Raw genomic sequence first — 21,683 nt, 5'->3', positions numbered from 1 at the left:
GCTCAGATGAGCTAATTACACGAGGCAGCCGCTGTAGGAAAGTGGATGCCTGCTGTCAGGAAGGGAAATGCCTGGATAAGGAAACCCGAGGCCAGGTTTCAGGGCAGATTGATACCAATCTCGAAAAGCAGAATACTGAAGGGAGGTGGTGACAGGTGAAGAGGGCTATGCATTTATTCAAAGAAGTAGGGCGGTGCCTGTGGCTCAAAGAGTAGGGCGCCGGTCCCATATGCCGGAGGTGGCGGGTTCAAACCCAGCCCCGGCCAAAAAAAAAAAGAAGTAAATATTACCCTCAGTGGGGAGGGTGTGGAGAATAATTATTCCTAAAGCTCAGATTGTCTCCCTTTGTTTGATGTTAAAATCTTCCTAATAACTTCTCCCACATGTGATCATTCTCCAGTAAGACAGAGAATATTCTTACTCTTGTGGAAGAATATATTTTTGACATGACCATTGATCATGATCACAATTATAAGAAAGGTCTTTTTATTTGACTTAAACAAACACATTGGATTTAACACACTGAACACACTGAATTTATAATTCACAGGGAGTAGTTCTAATTCTGCCCGATTAATACACTCTGTTGAACATCTCATCAAAATCGATGTTTTATGTAGTTGAAAGTAGAGTAACTGTCGCATTTCCCAAAGGTTTCTCTTGCACAGGCTAAATATCTCTGTTTCTTAAGCGAGTTTTCCTATGTTAGAGTCTGTGGAACATGATCAATTCTGGAGATATATGTCCTTACCAATGTAAGTCCTCATGGTTTAATATGGGGCGTCTGGCTTGATGTGATCAGTGAGCGATGGAATCATAGAATCAGATTATCAGATTCCTGCTGTGCAAATTTATTTGTTAACAAACACTACAAAAATCTGACCACAACCTTTCTAGGCACTACTAAGAACTCTAGTACCAAAAATATTCAGATTAATATCTTTACTCATTTGTAAAATTTACCTTTTCCTATGGTTTCTTTAGTGGCGACTTGATAAAACAAAGCTGGTACCATGATTAGACAAGCAAATGCCATGATCTTGTGTAAATTTCTCATTACAATGACATATGTGATACAGGAATCCCAGAGATGTTTTTGTTGATTTCTATAGCCATTAAGCATGGTGTTTTTCACTTCTTTCCTGTAAGCAATCTGGAGAATAATGACTCAGGTCAGTTTTCCTCAGGAAACTTGACATCAACCTCCAACCCTTCATTCCCAAAGGATAAAGAGGAAGGATGCTCTCTGAGTTTGGTCTCAGATGGGAAACTGAGGACAGGGTTGAGGGGGGAGGGGGTCGCTCTCTGCTAGGACATGCTTTGAGGGAGCATGTCCCTCACCTGCCTCAGCCTAGGGCAGTGAAGGAAGCCCTGCCTGATGACAGACATGCTTTCATTCTCATCTTCCTACCTGAAGGAGGGCTGAGGGGCTATAAGAAGTGGAGGAAGATTCCAGATCTTTAGGAGATTTGCCTGAATGAATTCTTGTGTGAGTTTTGGGTAAGTGATTTAGCTGGGGGAGGAAGTAGGAAAGAAGTTAGACTTGGAATGTTCTCACTGGACAGAAAAAAAATGCCCCTCTGAGCAGACAGCAAGAGAAGAACAGAGGCAGGTAGGCCTAACGATGGACCATGGAATGGATCCAGAATACAGGAATAGAGCCAGACGAGTTCTAAAGACGAAAGCCCAGGATATAATAAGGTTGTAGAGGAGTGCATCTTTTCTAGAAGAATTCTTAAGATTTTTCAGTTAGAGAAAGAGATAAATTAGAATCAGGATGGTCAAAGACACTCATTTTGGTGCTGTTTTTCCTAGATTCTTCATTGTCCCTATGACATTTCTTAGTGCCTTCATTAAGATGCACACATGTGTATGCACATGCACAAGCATGCTTACACACACACACACACACACACGTACACTTTGGATATCTCTTTTCTTCTCTCGAGCCCCCTCTGAAATATCAAAGCCCATCACCTGGAAACTCCAGTCGGATCACCCAATTGTCTTCCTCCCATGCACTGCAGTCAGCAGGGATATGAAAGCAGCACAGGGCAGGGACTATCTGGAAAGGAGACTCTGGACTGTACTTTGCTCTTCTCCATTCGTATCATGGTAATAAAGATGATCTTACAGGGACCATAAAAACCGTGAAGCCAAGCATATATATATATATTTTTTTTTTTTTTGAGACAGAACCTTAAGCTGTCACCCTGGATAGAGTGCTATGGTATCACAGCTCACAGCAACCTCCAACTTCTGGGCTCAAGTGATTCTCCTGCCTCCACCTCCCAAGTAGCTGGGACTACAGGTGCCTGCCACAACGCTCGGCTATTTTTGGGTTGCAACCGTCATTGTTTGGAGGGCCCGGGCTGGATGCGAATCCTCCAGCTCAGGTGTATGTGGCTGGCACCTTAGCCACTTGAGCCACAGGCGCTGAGCCAAGCCAAGCATATTTAAACTAGATGTTTATAAGCTACTAAAAATTACTCCCTTCACACATGAACATACCAAAAAAGTCCTCTGAAGAATTGCTGTCCTTGCTTTTATTAATTTTGTAATTACTATTTTCAGGGAAAAACTTGCAGTGGAGATTTAAATGAAACATTCTCACAACAGTTTTCTAGATATATGTATTTAATTTGTTCAAAGTAAGGAATGAATGTGAATGCTAACTCTAGAGTCTTTTGTAATCTAGCTTTATTAATCCCATAATTTAAGGGAAATCTACCCATGACATTGAAGAGAATGGATTCTTTTTTTTTTTTTTACAGTTTATGGTTATGATGCATGTTTTTAAAAATTGTTATAGACTTTGGGGGTACAAGTGAAATTTTGTTACATAGATATACTGCACAGCAGTTGTGAAGTCTGTTTTTTTATGGAACCATCACCTGAATAGTGTACATTATAGCCCTTATACAATTTCTCATCCCTCTCTTCCCCTCTCATCTCCCACTTTTCTAAGTCTCCAATGTCTGTTATTCCCCTTTTATGCCCCATTATTGAGCCCCTGTGTGTAAGTCAAAGGTGGTGTTTTGACTATCGCTTTCTGAGTTATTTCAGTTAAGATAGTGGCTTTCAGTCTCATCCATGTCGCTGCAAAAGACATGATTTCATTCTTCTTTTTGGCTGAGTAGTATTCCATGGTGTGTGTGTGTCTGTGTGTGCCCCATATTCTTTATCCAATCATCCATTCATGGACACTTAGATCGAATCCATATTTTTGTTATGGTGAATAGTGCTGAGATAAAATACAAGTGAAGGTGTCTTTTTTGATAGAATGACTTCTGTTCCTTTGGGTAGATAACCAGAAGTGGGATTGTTGGAGCAAATGGTAGTTCTCTTTATAGTTCTTCCAGAAATCCCCATACCATTTTCCATAAAGGCTGTACTAATTTACATTCTCACCAACAGTGTGTAAGCATTCCCATTTCTCCACATCCTTGTCAACATCTATTGTTTTTTGACTTTTCACTAACAGCCATTTGGGTTGGTGTAAAATGATATGATATTATGGCTTTAATTTGCATTTCTCTGATGATTAGTGATGTTCAGAATTTTCATATGTTTGTTAGCAATTTGTCCTTTTTTTTTTTTTTCCAGTTTTGGCTGGGGCTGAGTTTGAACCCTCCACCTCTGGCATATGGGGCTGGCGCCCTACTCCTTTGAGCCACAGGCATTCTTTTTATGAATGTCTATTCATGTCCTATGCCAGCTTTGTAATGGAGCTACTTGTTTTGTTGTTGTTGTTGTTGTTGTCGTCGAGTTGTTTGAGTACCTTATAAATTCTAGATATTAGCCCCCTGTCAGATGCAAACAGTTTCTCTCATTCTGCAGGTTGTGTGTTCACTTTGTTAATTACTTCTTTTGCTGTGCAGGAGTTTTTAGTTTTAATAAGTCCCGTTTGTTTGTTTCTGTTGCATTTGGTTTTGTGGTCTTAGCCATAAATTCTTTGCTTTAGGCAATCCTATTACTGGGCATCTATCCAGAAGGAAAAAAAAACTTTTATTATAAAGACACTTGCACTACACTGTTTATCACAGCTCAATTTACAACCGCTAAAATGTGGAAACAGCCTAAATGCCCCTCAACGCAGGAATGGACTGGCAAACTGTGGTATATGCATACAATGGAATACTATTCAGCCATTAAAAAATGGAGATTTTGCAGCATTTGTATTAACCTGGATGGAGGTGGAACTCATTATTCTTAGTGAAGCATCACAGGAATGGAGAAGCATGAATCCTATGTATTCAACTTTGATATGAGGACAATTAATGACAATCAATGACATGGTAGGGGGGAGGGGGAAGGGGAGATCAGACAGAGAAGGTGGGAGGGGGTGAGGGAAAGGAAAAGAAAGAAAAAAAGAAAAGAAAAGAAAATAGTGCCATTCTCATATAATTTGGATTTAATTTTGACCAAAGTACATTATTTGAACAATAATTTTTAATTCAACTTGTTAATATGTTGTTTAGGATATTGTATCCTCATTTATAAGTGAAATATGTTTGTAATTTCCCTTTATAATAATATATTTTTTCCAATTTTAATATCAGGTATATCCACATGAAGTAGAATGATTTTGAAGTATTTCTTCTTTTTCTATTGTCTATAAGATTTGGCATGATCCGTTTTTAGAAATTATCTTCTATTTTTATTTGTAAATATTAGCTGTCTATTTTTTGAGACTTTGGGGAAAAAAAGTTAACTGATGACTCCATACTGAACCTCAGAGTCAAAGTATTCTATGATAGTCATACTTTTATTTGACAATGTGAATGTTACTTTTTGCATTATTATTATTATTATTGCTCAATATTTTGTTGCAGCAATCATCTAAATTTCTTTTCCGAATGTATTTAACTTTGTTTGTTCTTTACATGGTTTTTGTTTCTAGTCCTTATCTTAAACAGTTATTGTTATTAAATTTTAAACCTCTTTAATTTTGTGAAGGCAAAAAGTGGAAACCAAATAAGCACATCTATATGTATAGAGAAAATAAAAAAAAATTCTTTGCTTTAGGACAATGCAGTAAAAGTTCTTTGTAGCAATAAATCAGCCACAAGCAATGACTTAGCAGAGATATCTGGACTATAAATTAGTTAACCTTTGTTATTTAATTCATAGGTTGGGGAAGGGAAATACTGTTTTTATTGCTGGGGAAGTAATTTGATGGAGAAACTTTTTATGTGTTTTAGTGTTGAAAAGTGAAAGAATTTTCTAGGGGCTATAAAAAGAAAGACAAAATACTGGGCCATTTCAGAAACAAAATCATGACAAAGATGGCACACAAAAGCAATTAGAGAAGAGGAGATTTTATGAATATAAAGGTCAGAGGTATTTTCTGAAAGACTGAAAAGCAAATATATGGAAGGAGCCAACAAAATATTGGAAGATTATTTCCAAACAGAAATACATGTATAAGGTCAGCCATGCAGTTTGTAAGCAATTGGATTTCTAGGTGCATGACTCTAGCTCAGCCTGGAGTGTGATAATTAGACACAAACCTCATGGCACATGGCCATGTATGAGCTCTCTTCCCCCCAAATCCAAATGATGACAAAGTCAGACCATAATTATTTTATTTTTATTTTTATTCTTTTAATTAAATCATAAACACATATATCATGAATACATTAATGCATTAATGGGGTACAATGTGCTGATTTCATATAGGATTAGGAACGCTTACATCACACTGGTTAATAAATACCTCATCTCATTTACTTAATTATTATGTTAAGACATTTATACTCTATACTAATAGATCCAACATTATGCACCATAGGTGTGGTCCCACCATTCACTCTCCCTCAATCTAACCTCCCCCTTCCCCTCCCATCCCCTCTCTTCCCTCCTTCATCTTGGGAAATACTTGTGATCTATCTTCATATGAAAGTGTGAGTGATTGTAAATTGGTTTCATAATAGTACTGAGTACATTGGATAGTTTTTCTTCCATTCTTGAGATACTTTACTAAGTAGGATATGTTCCAGCTCCATCCATGTAAATGTTAAAGAGGTATAGACCATAATTAACAATTATGCAACAGTTAGCAGAAATGCAACAATTTCTACCATTTACTTGTACAAACATCCCCACAGCTTCTCACACTCTCTTCATCCCAGGCATTCAGAGATGTCTGTCTTCTCCTGAGCCTCCTGTTCCTTCTGTGCTCATGATGCTTATGCCAGTTTTGTATGGTCATGGCCTCCAGAGGCATCCACTCTCCATGCAGATTATTTTACTCAATTCATACTTTCAGCTCTAACAACTGTTTTAACCTCTGTTTTGGTGGTATTGCTCTTCTGCCTTGAAGGTCTTTTCCTGCCTTTTCCGCGTTGTGCTATCTTATGCACTGTTCTACACTGGGCTCTCATATCATCTCCTCCTTTCTTTCCCAGTCGTAACCAGTTTGGTTAATATTTTCTTTCCTAAACTACCACCTCTCATCGTCTGCTCTTCTTTCTACATAAACATGTGTTTTAGGTATCTCCCATTTAAAAACAAAACAAAATTAAGTAAAAAAATTCAAAACTAAATTCCTTCCTTCTAACTTTCCTTCTCCATGGTTTCTGCCATGTATTTCGTACCTTTATGGCCAATGTTTTCTTGAAGGAGTGGTCTGCACTCAGTTGCTTCACTTGGCTATATCTTTCCATCTTTAAATCCCATTAGTCTTGGGAAATTGCCTTAGCTAGGGCCCTCATGCAGTCCTTTGGGCATTTTAAAGCACTGAACTAACCTGTCTCTCCAGAGTGTTGGGCAGAAATGGTAACTAAGTTTATCACATTCTTGTCTTGTTAGATTTCAATGAAACAACACTATTTTTAGTTTCTGTGGGTCTTCATGAGCCAGGCACGGGTTCTTTTTCTTCAGCTCATTCCTTAATCTCCTCCATATCCCAGTTCCTCTTACCTAGGCTCTCAAGCTTGTGCTTTACTTTTCTTACCCTATATGATTTCTATTGTTAATTTTATTCAGTAAAATAAATTAAACTGCCTTTAGTAATCATCTATGTAAATTTTAGGCATTCCTCCTGGGCTCCTGACAGATACATTTAACTACTTTCATAAATTGTCTTCCTTAAAAGCCCAAACAGCCAAGGCAATTTTATAAAATAAGAACAAATCTGGAGTCATCATCATTTTGCCAGATTTCAGGTTACACTGCAAGTCTGTAGTGATTACGGTACTGGCATAAAAATAGAGACATAGATCCCTGGAACAGAACAGAGAACCTAGAGATGAAATCAGCCTCATATTACCATTGATCTTCAATAAAGCAAGCAAAAGCATACACTGGGAGGAAAAATCCCTATTTAATAAATGGTTCTGGGCACTAAGACACAAAACCATAAAACTTCAAAAAGAAAATGTGGGGAAAACTCTTAATGATACTGGCCTTGTGAAAGAATTTATGAAGAAGAGCCCAAAGGCAACTTCACCACCAACAAAAATAAATAAATGGGACCCAAACAAGTTAAAAAGTTTCTGCACAGCTAAGGACACAATCAAAAAAGCAAAGAGACAACTTTCAGAGTGGGAGAAGATAGTTATATGCTACAAATATGACAAAAGGCTAAAAACCAGAATCTATAAAGTACTCAAAGAAATCAACAAAAATAGAGCAAACAACTCCGTTAAAATCTGGGTGGGAGACATGCACAAAATCTTTTCTCATGAGGTCGACAAATGGCTAAAGAAATCATGAAAAAATGCTCATCATGTCCAGTTATTAGAGAAATGCAAATCAAAACCACTTTGAGATATCACCTAATCCCAGTGAGAATGGTCCACATTACATAGTCCCAAAGCAACAGATGCCAGAACTGGTGTGGAGAGAAGAAAATACTCTTGCACTGTCAGTGGAACTGCAAACTAGTATAGCCTTTATGAAAAGAAGTATGGAGAGTCCTCAAAGAATTAAAAGTAGGCCTTCCATTTGATCCTGCAATGCCTTTACTGGTTATTTGCCCCAAAGAAAAAAAGTCATTTTATCATAAGGACAATTGCAGTCAAATGTTTATTGCAGCTCATTTCACAATCATAAAGATGTGGAAACAACCCAAGTGTCTGTCAACACATGAATGAATTAATAAACTGGGGTATATGTATATCATGGAATGCTATTCAGCCCTAAAAAGGAGATTTTATGTCTTTTGTTACAACTTAGATGGATTTAGAGAATGTTATCCTAAGCAAAGTATCAGAAAAATGGAAAAATAAGCATCGCATCTACTCAATACTAATTTGAAACTTTTAGATTATTAAGAATGTGCTCATATGAAAGAAAAATTCAATTAAGTTCAAGAAGGGGCAGGAGGTTGGTAAGTTCCCACCTATAGTGTACAATGTGTGAGTATATAGCACACTTCCTGGGTGAACATCACAAGTACAATTCAGACTTTACCTTATAAATGCAAACATTGTAGCCTAATAATACATATGCTCATATTAATCTGAAATTTTAAAAAAGCTGTATCTATTATGATTATTCTTTCTATATAACACGAGAAATTAACATATATAGGAAACCTGTCTTTGAAGTCTGTTATTTTAATATATATAATATTAATTTGGATGCCATATAGAAAAAATAGGTTTATTTGTTAAAAGCAAGCAAGCAAAAAAAAGAAAAAAAAAAACCCTTGCTATAGTTACTCTACACAAGGGGAGTCAGGATATATGAACTGTTAAATATTTAAAACAGAACACATAGGTTATAGGGAAGTCAACCTTCAAGTACTCACCTGTCTCTTTTGAGGACTGCTTTCTTGACTTCCTGGTATCAGTGCTCCCTTCAGATTCTTTGGGGGTAGATCTTTTCTCCCCTATGCCTCACTCTCCTCCAGGTAATCCCTTTCTGCACCTTTTGCAAACCTTAATGTTGCTGTTTTTACCTTCCTCTGTATTGGTTCCTGATGTGTGTGTAATGGTCTCACCAGGTGGAGTCTCAAAGAAAACACTGTATATTCAGTCTAAAGCACTGTAAAAAATGATGAAATGGCTATTGCTGCTTCAGCAACTAGGAATGTAGAATGTGGTATTATGGCTCATAGGATCTGGTTTCCTCCACAGTTAGTGACCAAGGAATTAAAACCACTACCACTGCTGTTAGCCTTTTCACAGGAAATGGGCATCTGTTGGATTTCTGCCAAGTCTACCACCATAGACTGCTGCCATCCTTGAGAAATGAATCAGGCCATTCAACCAGCTACTCCAAACCACCAGTTCACCCACGTGGCAAAGGCTCTCAATGGGCAACTGTGTATGATTTCTCCTTCTAGTGTACATACTGAGGTGGTTTAATGAAGTGGAATATGGTATTCATAACTGTGATTGCAACTTATCTGCCTTAGCTTCTAGAGCTAGTAAGTCCCAGCTTCCTGTTAAAAGAGCCCATACACCTGTACCTTTGAAAACATTGCAGCATTGGCTCAGCAATACCACCTTGATTGGCTTAATCAATTTACCCTATTCTGACAGCTCAGTTCTCATGTAAATTTAAAATAGATAAAAAGTTTCATATAGATGATCAGTTTTGCCTAATAGTACATACACTCATATTAATGCAATCAAAGAAAGTCAGTAAAGTAAAAAAGAATTTATCAAAGATATTAATTAATTTAAAAAAGTTTGGAGGATGATTCCAGAAAATCTAATTTTATACATAAGATATGTATACACACACAGAGAGGGCACCAAAAATGTGTACAAATTTTAAGAAAGGAAAAAACTGCATTAAAATTATGGGCCACTGTGAAAGTTTTGAGACAGATTATGGTCCATTATTTCACTTCAAGAAACACAGTTTACAACATTTTTTTTTAACAATGACAAAGTATTTAATTAAAGTGTACTTTATCCAATATTTATCTTTATTATTATATATGTATTTTTTATTAAGTCAAATACCTTGAAAGTTTCAACTTGCTTGGCTTATTGGTGTTGCTTTGCTGAGAGAGCTTCATTTATTTCTGTCTGCGTGGATTTTACATTTCTTGATTTTTGCATATTTCAAAACTTTGTAATGACCCTCATCTGCTATACCAATAATGCTTGTTACCTTGTATATGGTATCTTGTGTCCCTTGTAATTGCAGAAGTCAAGCGTGACTTGAGCACTAAATTTTAATACAGTCTTTTCCTTTTTAAACACATGTATACTTTTTTTGTTGCCTTCTGTATCTGTGTTATACATGAGATGAGACACTAAGTTCATGAGCTCATCCTAGAAAAAGTGCTACATACCTCATTGCTGAGTATCACTGTAGTCTACAGATAGCCAAGGGAAGTATTTCGAAGGAAACCCTTGGCTGTCTGTATGTACACACACACACACACACACACTAGTAATGATGCCAGTACAGAGAAGCAGGGAAAAATAGCCCAGAACTGCCTGCTTGGCTTGTGTACATATTAGGAAGTTTTAAAGAATCATCGATTTTCATTATATTATTGATTCCTGTTTTTATTCCATTGTGGTCAGAAAAGATATTTGGTATGATTTTGATCTTATGTTTGTTTGTTTTTTTATCTTATGTTTGTTAAAACTTGTTTTTTGATCTAATATGTGATCTATTCTGGAGGGTGTCCCTGTTTGAGAAGAATGTGTATTCTGCTGGTCTTAAGTGCAATTTTCTGTATGTATCTGTTAGGTCTGTAGTTTTGTTCATCCAAGTCTATTGTTTCCTTTTTTTGTTTGTTTGTTTGTTTTTTTTCTTTTTATTGTTAAATCATAGCTGTGTACATTAGTGCAATCGCCTGATTTTCCATCTGGATGTTCTACTTTTTATTGCAAGTGGGCACTGAAGTCTCTGACTATTATCATATTGCTCTCTATTCCTTCTTGTGGTTCCGTCAATGTTTGCTTTATATATTTAGGCATTCTGATGTTAGGTGCTTATATATTTAAAATTGTCATATCTTCCTGATGAATTGAAAGTTTTGTCATTATATAATGTCTTTCTCTGTTTTGGATATCATTTTAGATTTAAAGCCTATATTTTTCTGATATAAGTATACTCTCACACTCTTCTTTTGGTTATGATGTACACGAAATGTCTTTTTTTCATCACTTCACTTTCACCCCATGCATTTCCTTAAATCTAAAGTGACTCTTCTGTACACAGAATATAGTTGGATCTTACTTTTTAAAACATTAAACCATTGTATATCTTGATTAGGGAATTTAATTCATTCACATTTAAAGGAAGTATAGATAGGAATGGATTTGCTATCTCCATTTTGTTAATTATTTTCCGTCCATCTTAACATAGTTCTTCTGTTGGGCCTTTCCTCTCCTGCTATCTTCATTTTTGTTTCATTGGGCTTTTTGTAGTGATGTACTTCGATTTCTTCCTCTTGGTTTTTTGTGTGTCTTGTGTACATATTTCCATTGTGGTTACAATGAGGCTTTTTAAACATCTTGTATTTGTAACACTCTATTTGAAGTTGACAACAATTTAACTTCAATGGCCACAAAAATTTTACACTTTTACTTCCCCCCTTTACTCTATGTTTTTGATGTTATTGTTTACATATTTTTATATTGTGTGTCCATTTTCATATTTTTAGTTATAGTTATTTTTAAGGCTTTTGTCTTTTAACTTTTATAGAATAATTAAATGTGATTTATAAGCTACTGTTACAGTATCACAGTATTTTATATATGTATATTTATTCACCTTTGCCATTGAGTTTTATACTTACATATGCTTTTATGTTGCTTTTGAAAATCTTTTCATTTTAACTTGAAGAACTCCATTTAGCATTTCTTATAAGATGGATCTAGTGGTGATGAATTTCTTCGGCTTTTGTTTGTGTGAGAATGTCTTTGTGTCACCTTCAAATATGAAGGATAACCCTTGAACAAATTGGCCTGGGCGAGTATTTTATGAGGAGGACCCCCCCATCCTGGGCAATTGAAGCAGCTTCAAAAATACACTACTGGGACCTGATCAAACTAAAAAAACTTCTGCACAGCCAAGGACACAGTAAGTAAAGCAAGCAAACAGCCCTCAGAATGGGAGAAGATATTTGCAGGTTATGTCTCTTACAAAGGTTTAATAACCAGAATCCATCGAGAACTCAAACGTATAAGCAAGAAAAGAACAAGTGATCCCATCGCAGGCTGGGCAAGGGATTTGAAGAGAAAATTCTCTGAAGAAGACAGGCGCGTGGCCTACAGACCTATGAAAAAATGCTCATCATCCTTAATCATCAGAGAAATGCAAATCAAAACTACTTTGAGATATCATCTAACTCCAGTAAGACTAGCCTATATCACAAAATCCCAAGACCAGAGATGTTGGCGTGGATGTGGAGAAAGGGGAACACTTCTACACTGTTAGGTGGGAATGCAAATTAATACATTCCTTCTGGAAAGATGTATGGAGAACACTTAGAGACCTAAAAATAGATCTGTCATTCAATCCTATAATTCCTCTACTAGGCATATACCCAGAAGACCAAAAATCACACCACAACAAAGATATTTGTACCAGAATGTTTATTGCAGCCCTATTCATAATTACTAAGTCATGGAAAAAACCCAAGTGCCCATCAATCCACAAATGGATTAATAAATTGTGGTATATGTACATCATGGAATATTATGCAGCCTTAAAGAAAGATGAAGACTTTACCTCTTTCATGTTTACATGGATGGAGCTGGAACATACTCTTCTTAGTAAAGTATCCCAAGAATGGAAAAAAATACCCAATGTACTCAATCCTATTATGAAACCAATATATAATCACACATTCATACGAATGATAAAACACAAAGATAGTCCAGAAAGAAGGAGAGGAGAGAGGAGGGAGAGGGGAAGGGAGGGGGAACTACGAGTGGAGGGAGGGTATTTGGTGGGATCTCACCTAATGTGCTCAATGCAAGGGTATATTTCAAAACAACAAAGAGTATAAGTGTCTTACCATGAAAAATAAGTGAGATGATGGTTATGTTAATCAGTTTGATTTAAACACTCCACATTATATATCAAATCATTACATTGTACCCCATAAATGTATACAGTTATGTTTAATAAAAATTAATTTAAAAATGATAAAAATATATGTAATGTACTTTTAGATAATTACTATATTACACAGTAGATTAATGTAAATGCAATGTCTCAATTTCACAATGGATTTTAAAGGGCAACTATACTCATGAAGTTCTGCATTAATTCACCTTCTACCACAATGATGATAAGCAGCCATTCTTTATGTGGCTTCCAATTTCTAGTGACAGGACAGTCATCATGCTGCAATATAAATGATTGAAATTATTGTGATTTTGAGCATTTTATTTTCTAATCTGAATTGTATTAAGGGCTTTTTATACATCATATCTTTGTGTAATTCTCACATCAGCCCAGTGAGGTAAGTACCTTTTTCATCCCTAGAAGTGGAGAGAATAAAATGATGGAGCTGAACTAACTTCTGCAAAGATGCAAGGCTACTAAATGGCACCTCCAGATTGAACCAAGTTATATGTGATTCCAAACTCCTCAAGTTCACCCATAATATCATAACTATGTCACATTCGATTCCTAAAGAGAACGATGTGTCTTATATTAAAATTATTTCTATCACTTTAATTCATGAATATGCATATCAAAGAGACTACTCTTTTAATGAATGGCAGCATTTTATATGATTTGGAGGCAGATGAGGTATAAAAATTCTAGTTCCTTCAAATATTCTCCTCATCACTATAGTTATCCTCCTCTGGAAATGACAACATTTGCATTTATCTTATGCATTGACACCCATATTTGCTGCACAAATCTCTTCCTTATTAAAGATAACAATGGCATCAAAATTCTGAAATCCAATGCATTGCTCTTAATCATTATTCCAGATTTTTCAGTATAATGTAGTATAAGTTTGATCATCTTACAATAGGAATGGTATCTGACTTACTTTGGAAAAGTATTAATGTATTTCTATTAATGTGAAAAGTTCAAAAATTTCTCAAAGAGACTGGATTAAAGTCACTGTAGTTCCTGGACTTGAGAATAAACTATGTCCCTATATCCCACTGACAATTCAGACTACTGGAAGCTCTGCAGTTGTAAGTAGGAGAATACCATATTTAATTCAACACACAGAAAATAATAATTTACTCAGAAACTAACTAATTGTGATATGTGGGAATCTAGGAAAGCCAAGCTAAGGTTCACCTTAGTGTTAGAGGACAAATAGTGGCAAAGAGAAGTAATTCTACATCAAGAACATACTCAAATAATAAAGAGAACATTTTCAAAACTTGTTCTTACAAATTTGACATGTAATTTACAAATCATACAAATTTATAAAAAGTGGTCCATAGCTATGGACTAAATGTTGTATACATTTCTTTGAAATCAGGAGCTCCTTATCAGACTGAGCAAAGCCAGACCCTACCTTTGCCAAATATAGGAAGAGAAGAAAAAGAGAAAAATCAGTAACAAGAAAGAAGGAAAAAAATAAATAAAAAAGAAAAAGAAAAATTCAGCAGTGTGGACTTGCCATTACTGTCTTCTCAAAGCCAGAGGTAGACGGACTCCCAGACCATGGTCTCTTGCCTCCTTGAGCCAGACCACTGATGTGACCTCCCAGCCAGACCAATGCTGGACCATCCCAGCACTCAGAGAAAAGTTAAAAAGTTAAGAATAGATAAAGAAAATTAAAAATACAGTTGTATCAAATAAAGGAGAGTGAAGGAAGAGGAAAAACTAAAGCAATAAGGAAAACAAAAAAAGAAGGCAATATCTTAGGTGTTGTATGAGCGATTTATGTGGGAAAGATGAAAAAGTAGAAAAGTCTCTCTCAAAAGAGGGAAAGGACTTAGTTGCCCTTGGTGATCTCCTCATTGTTTCCTGAGTTTTCAGCCCCTGCTGGATTGGGGTCTTAAAGCTCTCCAGAATCCTTAGGAGGCAAGTCTCACAGAGCGCCCTGACAATTCCAACTCAGCTTGCCCCAAGAGTGGAAGCCCTCTCTCAGCAGGCGGAACAGAGTCAGCAGTGCTTTAGGTCTCTGCAGACAGACTTATCCACAGGCCCTTCCCACAATGGTGGCCCAGCTGGCAGCAGGGACCTTCACAGTATGGCTGCCCTGGCAGCAAGCCAAGCTGATGGTAAATCCACTCCACGTGGTATTCAAACCTGGTTGTGATACACTGTTCCAGTCCACCCATTCTTTTAAGCTTTCCACTCAATACACAGTTTCCCTTAAAATCTGAAAACAGCAAAAAGACTTTCTCCCATCCCCAGACCTCTGGGGGTGGGGGTGGGGGATGGAGGGGCGGCAGCCAGTCCCACTGGTTCTCAAGCCCTTGCCTACTGAGTCAGACCGCCTCAGCTCCAGATCTCCTCACTGTCTCCTGCAGTCCACAACTGCCTCAATGCTCCCAGAGTGACTCTAGGTAAATTCCCTGCACCAAATATGGTTGGGTTCTCTCTTTTCCCTTTGCCATGCTAGGAGAGGCCAGCAGAGAGATCCTTCTAGTTCACCATCTTGCTCCACCCCCCTCCTCTGGATATTTTGAGCTATTTGCACTCTCAGCAGTAGTAGATTAGCGTGCAGGAGGCTTTAAGGGGAGAAAAAATGATGAACATGAGATGTAATTATGTCAAGTTCAGGCACAGGTAGGTATGGACTCCTGAAGACAAAATAGTAAGTGCTAAGAGGAGGGCCAAATGAAATTTATAAAATGTTCTAATCTTTATTTTTCTAACTTGCTTCACAGTTAATCATGATTTTTTCAGGGGGCGGAGCAAGATGGCAGCCGAGTAACAGCTGCCTTGCATCTGGGCACCGTGAGTCTGGGGAGATAGGACTCCAGGCATCTCTGGCTGGTGGGAACTGCCTATCATCACTCCTATGAGGATACAGGGAGTCAGCGAGAGACTTCTGGACCCCAAGAGGAGGACTAAAACAGTGGAAAACCGGCAAGTGGTCGCGTGTGTTCAACCCGTCTAAACCCGCCCACAACTGTAAGTTCAGTAGCAGCGAGACTGCAAACCAGAAAGGCTTACCTGTGAACTCTTTTGATGTCCTTGGACTTGGCACTGAGTTGAACTGCCTTGGGGAAGGCCTGAGTGGGAGTGCGGAGAACTTTGGCCGTTGTCTAGGGCCCCAGTCTGAGCCGCTGAGCCAGACGGAGCTAATAGTGTTTGGTGGTGGGTCACACGGATCCATTGTCAGTGATCTGCCCCGGCAAGCTCCGCCCTCAGGGTCACAGAGCTAGAAACGGGTGGGAGCTGGTAACCCAGCAACCAAGTAGCCTAAGGGTGGGGTCTGAGCCGCCTTGCAGCCCTAACCCTCAGGGGCAGAGTGAGACCGGTTTTGGCACACTGAGTAAGTGGATAGCCACTTCAGCAGCGATTCCAGCGAGAAAGCTGGGAAAGCTTCTGCTCAGCAAGTTTACAAGTTCAAAGTGCCTTTTAAGTGGGCTGAAGAGAGATTTAGGGTGTCTACCTGCTGGGGTTTGAGAAATCAGCAGCCTCCAGTCGTATTGGAACTGTGACTAACATCCCATACCCCAAAAGACCACGTGTTGCCCAGACAATATTCAACAACATATACAAACTGCTTTGTTTTTGGTTGTGTATTTTTTTTTCTTTTTTTTTTTTTTTTTTTTTTGTTTGGTTGGGTTTTTTTGTTTGTTTATTTTGACGTAGTTGATGTTCTTTTGTTTCTTAATTTCAATCTTTTCCATACAGATCCCTTTTTCTTTCTCAATTTTTCTAGTTTAATTATAATTTCCCATTGCTGCCTTTTTTAATAACTACAACTTCATTTTTGCTAGTGTTTCTACCGCTATCACTTGGTTTTTCACCCAATTTTATCGCCATAAAGTTTTCTGTTTGCTTGTTTTGGTTTGAGTTATAGCATTTTTGTTTTTCCTCTCTACTTGGTGGAGGTGGGGTACTGTGTCTGACCAGGTTAGCAAAGAGCTGCTGACCTCAAGGGAACCACCCAACTGGGCACCCAACCCCCAGAAGGTGGGGTTTTTTAAGGTTCTGTCAAAGTACCCTACTGTACACCTATATTGCCCTGTCTCCCTCTTTCTGTGCCTCTCTTCTTTTTGTCAATATTCCTTATCCCTACCCCCTCTCCTTTCTCTATCTTTCTTTTTTTTCTTATCACTCGGTCCTCCTTTCTTTCATCCCTTTTTTGCTCTTCAACCTTCTCACCTTTCTGGTCCTGTAACCCTTAGTCCACAGGCACGAGAACTTAAAGAGCAAGAGGAAGTGAAAGGAAAATTAGGGCAAGGAAACAGATAAAAGAAATCACTCATGAGGAAGAATCAGCAGAAAACTCCAGGCAACATGAAGAACCAGTCCAGAACAACCCCGCCAAGGGACCATGAGGTAGCTACTGCAGAGGATTCCACCTATACAGAAATGTTAGGAATGACAGAAAGGGAATTTAGAATACACATGTTGAAAACAATGAAAGAAATGATGGAAACAATGAAGGAAACTGCTAATAAAGTGGAAAATAACCAAAAGGAAATCCAAAAACAGAATCAAATCAGAGATGAACGATATGAAGAATATAAAAAGGATATAGCAGAGCTGAAGGAAATGAAACAGTCAATCAGGGAACTTAAAGATGCAATGGAAAGTATCAGCAACAGGTTAGACCATGCAGAAGAAAGAATTTCAGAGGTAGAAGACAAAGTTTTTGAGATAACTCAGATAGTAAAAGAGGCAGAAAAGAAGAGAGAGAAAGCAGAACGTTCACTGTCAGAATTATGGGACTTTATGAAACGTTCCAACATACGAGTTATAGGAATTCCAGAAGGGGAAGAAGAATGCCCCAGAGGAATGGAAGCCATACTAGAGAATATTATAAAAGAAAATTTCCCAAACATCACCAAAGATTCTGACACACTGCTTTCAGAGGGATATCGGACCCCACGTCGCCTCAACTCTAACCGAGCTTCTCCAAGACACATTGTGATGAACCTGTCCAAAGTCAAGACAAAAGAAAAGATTCTGCAAGCTGCCAGGAGTAAGCGCCAGTTGACCTACAGGGGCAAATCCATCAGAGTGACCTCAGACTTCTCTAATGAAACTTTCCAAGCAAGAAGACAATGGTCATCTACCTTTAATCTACTTAAACAGAACAATTTTCAGCCCAGAATTCTGTACCCTGCTAAGCTAAGCTTCAAAATTGATGGAGAAATCAAATCATTTACGGATATACAAACATTGAGGAAATTCACCACAACAAGACCAGCTCTACAGGGAATACTTCAACCTGTTCTGCACACTGACCACCACAATGGATCAGCAGCAAAGTAAGAACTCAGAAATCAAAGGACAGAACCTAACCTCCACACTGATGCAAAAGATAAAACTAAGCAATGGACTCTCACCAAATAAGACGAATAGAATACTACCACACTTATCAATTATCTCCATAAATGTTAATGGTTTGAATTCCCCACTGAAGAGACATAGATTGGCTGACTGGATTAAAAAACACAAGCCATCCATTTGCTGTCTGCAGGAAACACACCTGGCTTCAAAAGACAAATTAAAGCTCCGAGTCAAGGGTTGGAAGACAATTTTTCAGGCAAATGGAATTCAGAAGAAAAGAGGAGTTGCAATCTTATTTTCAGATACATGTGGATTTAAAGCAACTAAAGTCAAAAAAGACAAAGATGGTCACTTTATATTGGTCAAGGGAAAACTACAACAAGAAGACATTTCAATTCTAAATATCTATGCACCAAATTTAAATGCTCCCAGATTCTTGAAACAGACCTTACTCAGTCTGAGCAATATGATATCTGATAATACCATCATAACAGGGGACTTTAACACACCTCTTACAGAGCTGGACAGATCCTCTAAACAGAAATTAAACAAAGATATAAGAGATTTAAATGAGACCCTAGAACAATTATGCTTGATAGACGCATATAGAACACTCCACCCCAAAGATAAAGAATATACATTCTTCTCATCACCCCATGGAACATTCTCCAAAATTGATCATATCCTGGGACACAAAACAAATATCAACAGAATCAAAAGAATTGAAATTTTACCTTGTATCTTTTCAGACCATAAGGCACTAAAGGTGGAACTCAACTCTAACAAAAATGCTCGACCCCATCCAAAGGCATGGAAATTAAACAATCTTCTGTTGAATAACAGATGGGTGCAGGAAGAAATCAAACAGGAAATCACTAACTTCCTTAAGCATAACAACAATGAAGACACAAGCTACCAAAACCTGTGGGATACTGCAAAAGCAGTTTTGAGAGGAAAATTCATCGCTTTAGATGCCTACATTCGAAAAACAGACAGAGAGCACATCAACAATCTCTCAAGAGACCTTATGGAATTGGAAAAAGAAGAACAATCTAAGCCTAAACTCAGTAGAAGAAAAGAAATCTCCAAAATCAAATCAGAGATCAATGAAATTGAAAACAAAAGAATCATTCAGAAAATTAATGAAACAAGGAGTTGGTTTTTTGAAAAAATAAATAAAATAGATAAACCATTGGCCAGACTAACGAGAAATAGAAAAGTAAAATCTCTAGTAACCTCAATCAGAAATGATAAAGGGGAAATAACAACTGATCCCACAGAGATACAAGAGATCATCTCTGAATACTACCAGAAACTCTATGCCCAGAAATTTGACAATGTGAAGGAAATGGATCAATATTTGGAATCACACCCTCTCCCTAGACTTGGCCAGGAAGAAATAGACCTCCTGAACAGACCAATTTCAAGCACTGAGATCAAAGAAACAATAAAAAAGCTTCCAACTAAAAAATGCCCTGGTCCAGATGGCTTCACTCCAGAATTCTATCAAACCTTCAAGGAAGAGCTTATTCCTGTACTGCAGAAATTATTCCAAAAAATTGAGGAAGAAGGAATCTTCCCCAACACATTCTATGAAGCAAACATCACTCTGATACCAAAACCAGGAAAAGACCCAAACAAAAAGGAGAATTTCAGACCAATCTCACTCATGAATATAGATGGAAAAATTCTCAACAAAATCCTAGCCAATAGATTACAGCTTATCATCAAAAAAGTCATTCATCATGATCAAGCAGGCTTCATCCCAGGGATGCAAGGCTGGTTCAACATACGCAAGTCCATAAACGTTATCCACCATATTAACAGAGGCAAAAATAAAGATCACATGATCCTCTCAATAGATGCAGAAAAAGCATTTGATAAAATCCAGCATCCTTTTCTAATTAGAACACTGAAGAGTATAGGCATAGGTGGCACATTTCTAAAACTGATTGAAGCTATCTATGACAAACCCACAGCCAATATTTTACTGAATGGAGTAAAACTGAAAGCTTTTCCTCTTAGAACTGGAACCAGACAAGGTTGTCCTCTGTCACCTTTACTATTCAACATAGTGCTGGAAGTTCTAGCCAATACAATTAGGCAAGACAAGGAAATAAAGGGAATCCAAATGGGAGCAGAGGAGGTCAAACTCTCCCTCTTTGCTGACGACATGATCTTATACTTAGAGAACCCCAAAGACTCAACCACAAGACTCCTAGAAGTCATCAAAAAATACAGTAATGTTTCAGGATATAAAATCAATGTCCACAAGTCAGTAGCCTTTGTATACACCAATAACAGTCAAGAGGAGAAGCTAATTAAGGACACAACTCCCTTCACCATAGTTTCAAAGAAAATGAAATACCTAGGAATATACCTAACGAAGGAGGTGAAGGACCTCTATAAAGAAAACTATGAACTCCTCAGAAAGGAAATAGCAGAGGATATTAACAAATGGAAGAACATACCATGCTCATGGCTTGGAAGAATCAACATTGTTAAAATGTCTATACTTCCCAAAGCAATCTACCTATTCAATGCCATTCCTATCAAAGTACCTACATCGTACTTTCAAGATTTGGAAAAAATGATTCTGCGTTTTGTATGGAACCGGAAAAAACCCCGTATAGCTAAGGCAGTTCTTAGTAACAAAAATAAAGCTGGGGGCATCAGCATACCAGATTTTAGTCTGTACTACAAAGCCATAGTGCTCAAGACAGCATGGTACTGGCACAAAAACAGAGACATAGACACTTGGAATCGAATTGAACACCAAGAAATGAAACTAACATCTTACAACCACCTAATCTTCGATAAACCAAACAAGAACTTACCTTGGGGGAAAGACTCCCTATTCAATAAATGGTGTTGGGAGAACTGGATGTCTGCGTGTAAAAGACTGAAACTGGACCCACACCTTTCCCCACTCACAAAAATTGATTCAAGATGGATAAAGGACTTAAATTTAAGGCACGAAACAATAAAAATCCTCAAAGAAAGCATAGGAAAAACACTGGAAGATATTGGCCTGGGGGAAGACTTCATGAAGAAGACTGCCATGGCAATTGCAACAACAACAAAAATAAACAAATGGGACTTCATTAAACTGAAAAGCTTCTGTACAGCTAAGGTGACGATAACCAAAGCAAAGAGACAACCCACACAATGGGAAAGGATATTTGCATATTTTCAATCAGACAAAAGCTTGATAACCAGGATCTATAGAGAACTCAAATTAATCCACATGAAAAAAGCCAACAATCCCTTATATCAATGGGCAAGAGACATGAATAGAACTTTCTCTAAAGACGACAGACGAATGGCTAACAAACACATGAAAAAATGTTCATCAT

General features: G+C 37.6%; 1 protein-coding gene across 3 annotated transcripts in view; it reads right to left on the bottom strand.

Moving 5' to 3' along the window:
* Positions 1-2,053, bottom strand: part of LOC128594926 (uncharacterized) — a 28,696-nt gene extending 26,643 nt beyond the window's left edge. For all 3 annotated transcript variants that reach the window (XM_053603837.1, XM_053603840.1, XM_053603839.1), the window contains exons 1-2: positions 1,978-2,053; positions 964-1,153 (exon numbers count right to left, since the gene is read on the bottom strand). In XM_053603837.1, the coding sequence (XP_053459812.1) occupies positions 964-1,123 (160 nt within the window). In that variant the 5' untranslated portion in view covers positions 1,124-1,153; positions 1,978-2,053. The remainder of the gene's footprint in view (positions 1-963; positions 1,154-1,977) is intronic.
* Between the last annotated feature and the right edge of the window lie 19,630 nt (positions 2,054-21,683).

The sequence above is a fragment of the Nycticebus coucang genome, chromosome 9, assembly GCF_027406575.1.
Source record: "Nycticebus coucang isolate mNycCou1 chromosome 9, mNycCou1.pri, whole genome shotgun sequence".
NCBI lineage: Eukaryota > Metazoa > Chordata > Mammalia > Primates > Lorisidae > Nycticebus > Nycticebus coucang.
The sequence above is the reverse complement of the archived record's forward strand: the minus strand, read 5'-3'. Positions and strand labels throughout refer to the sequence as shown.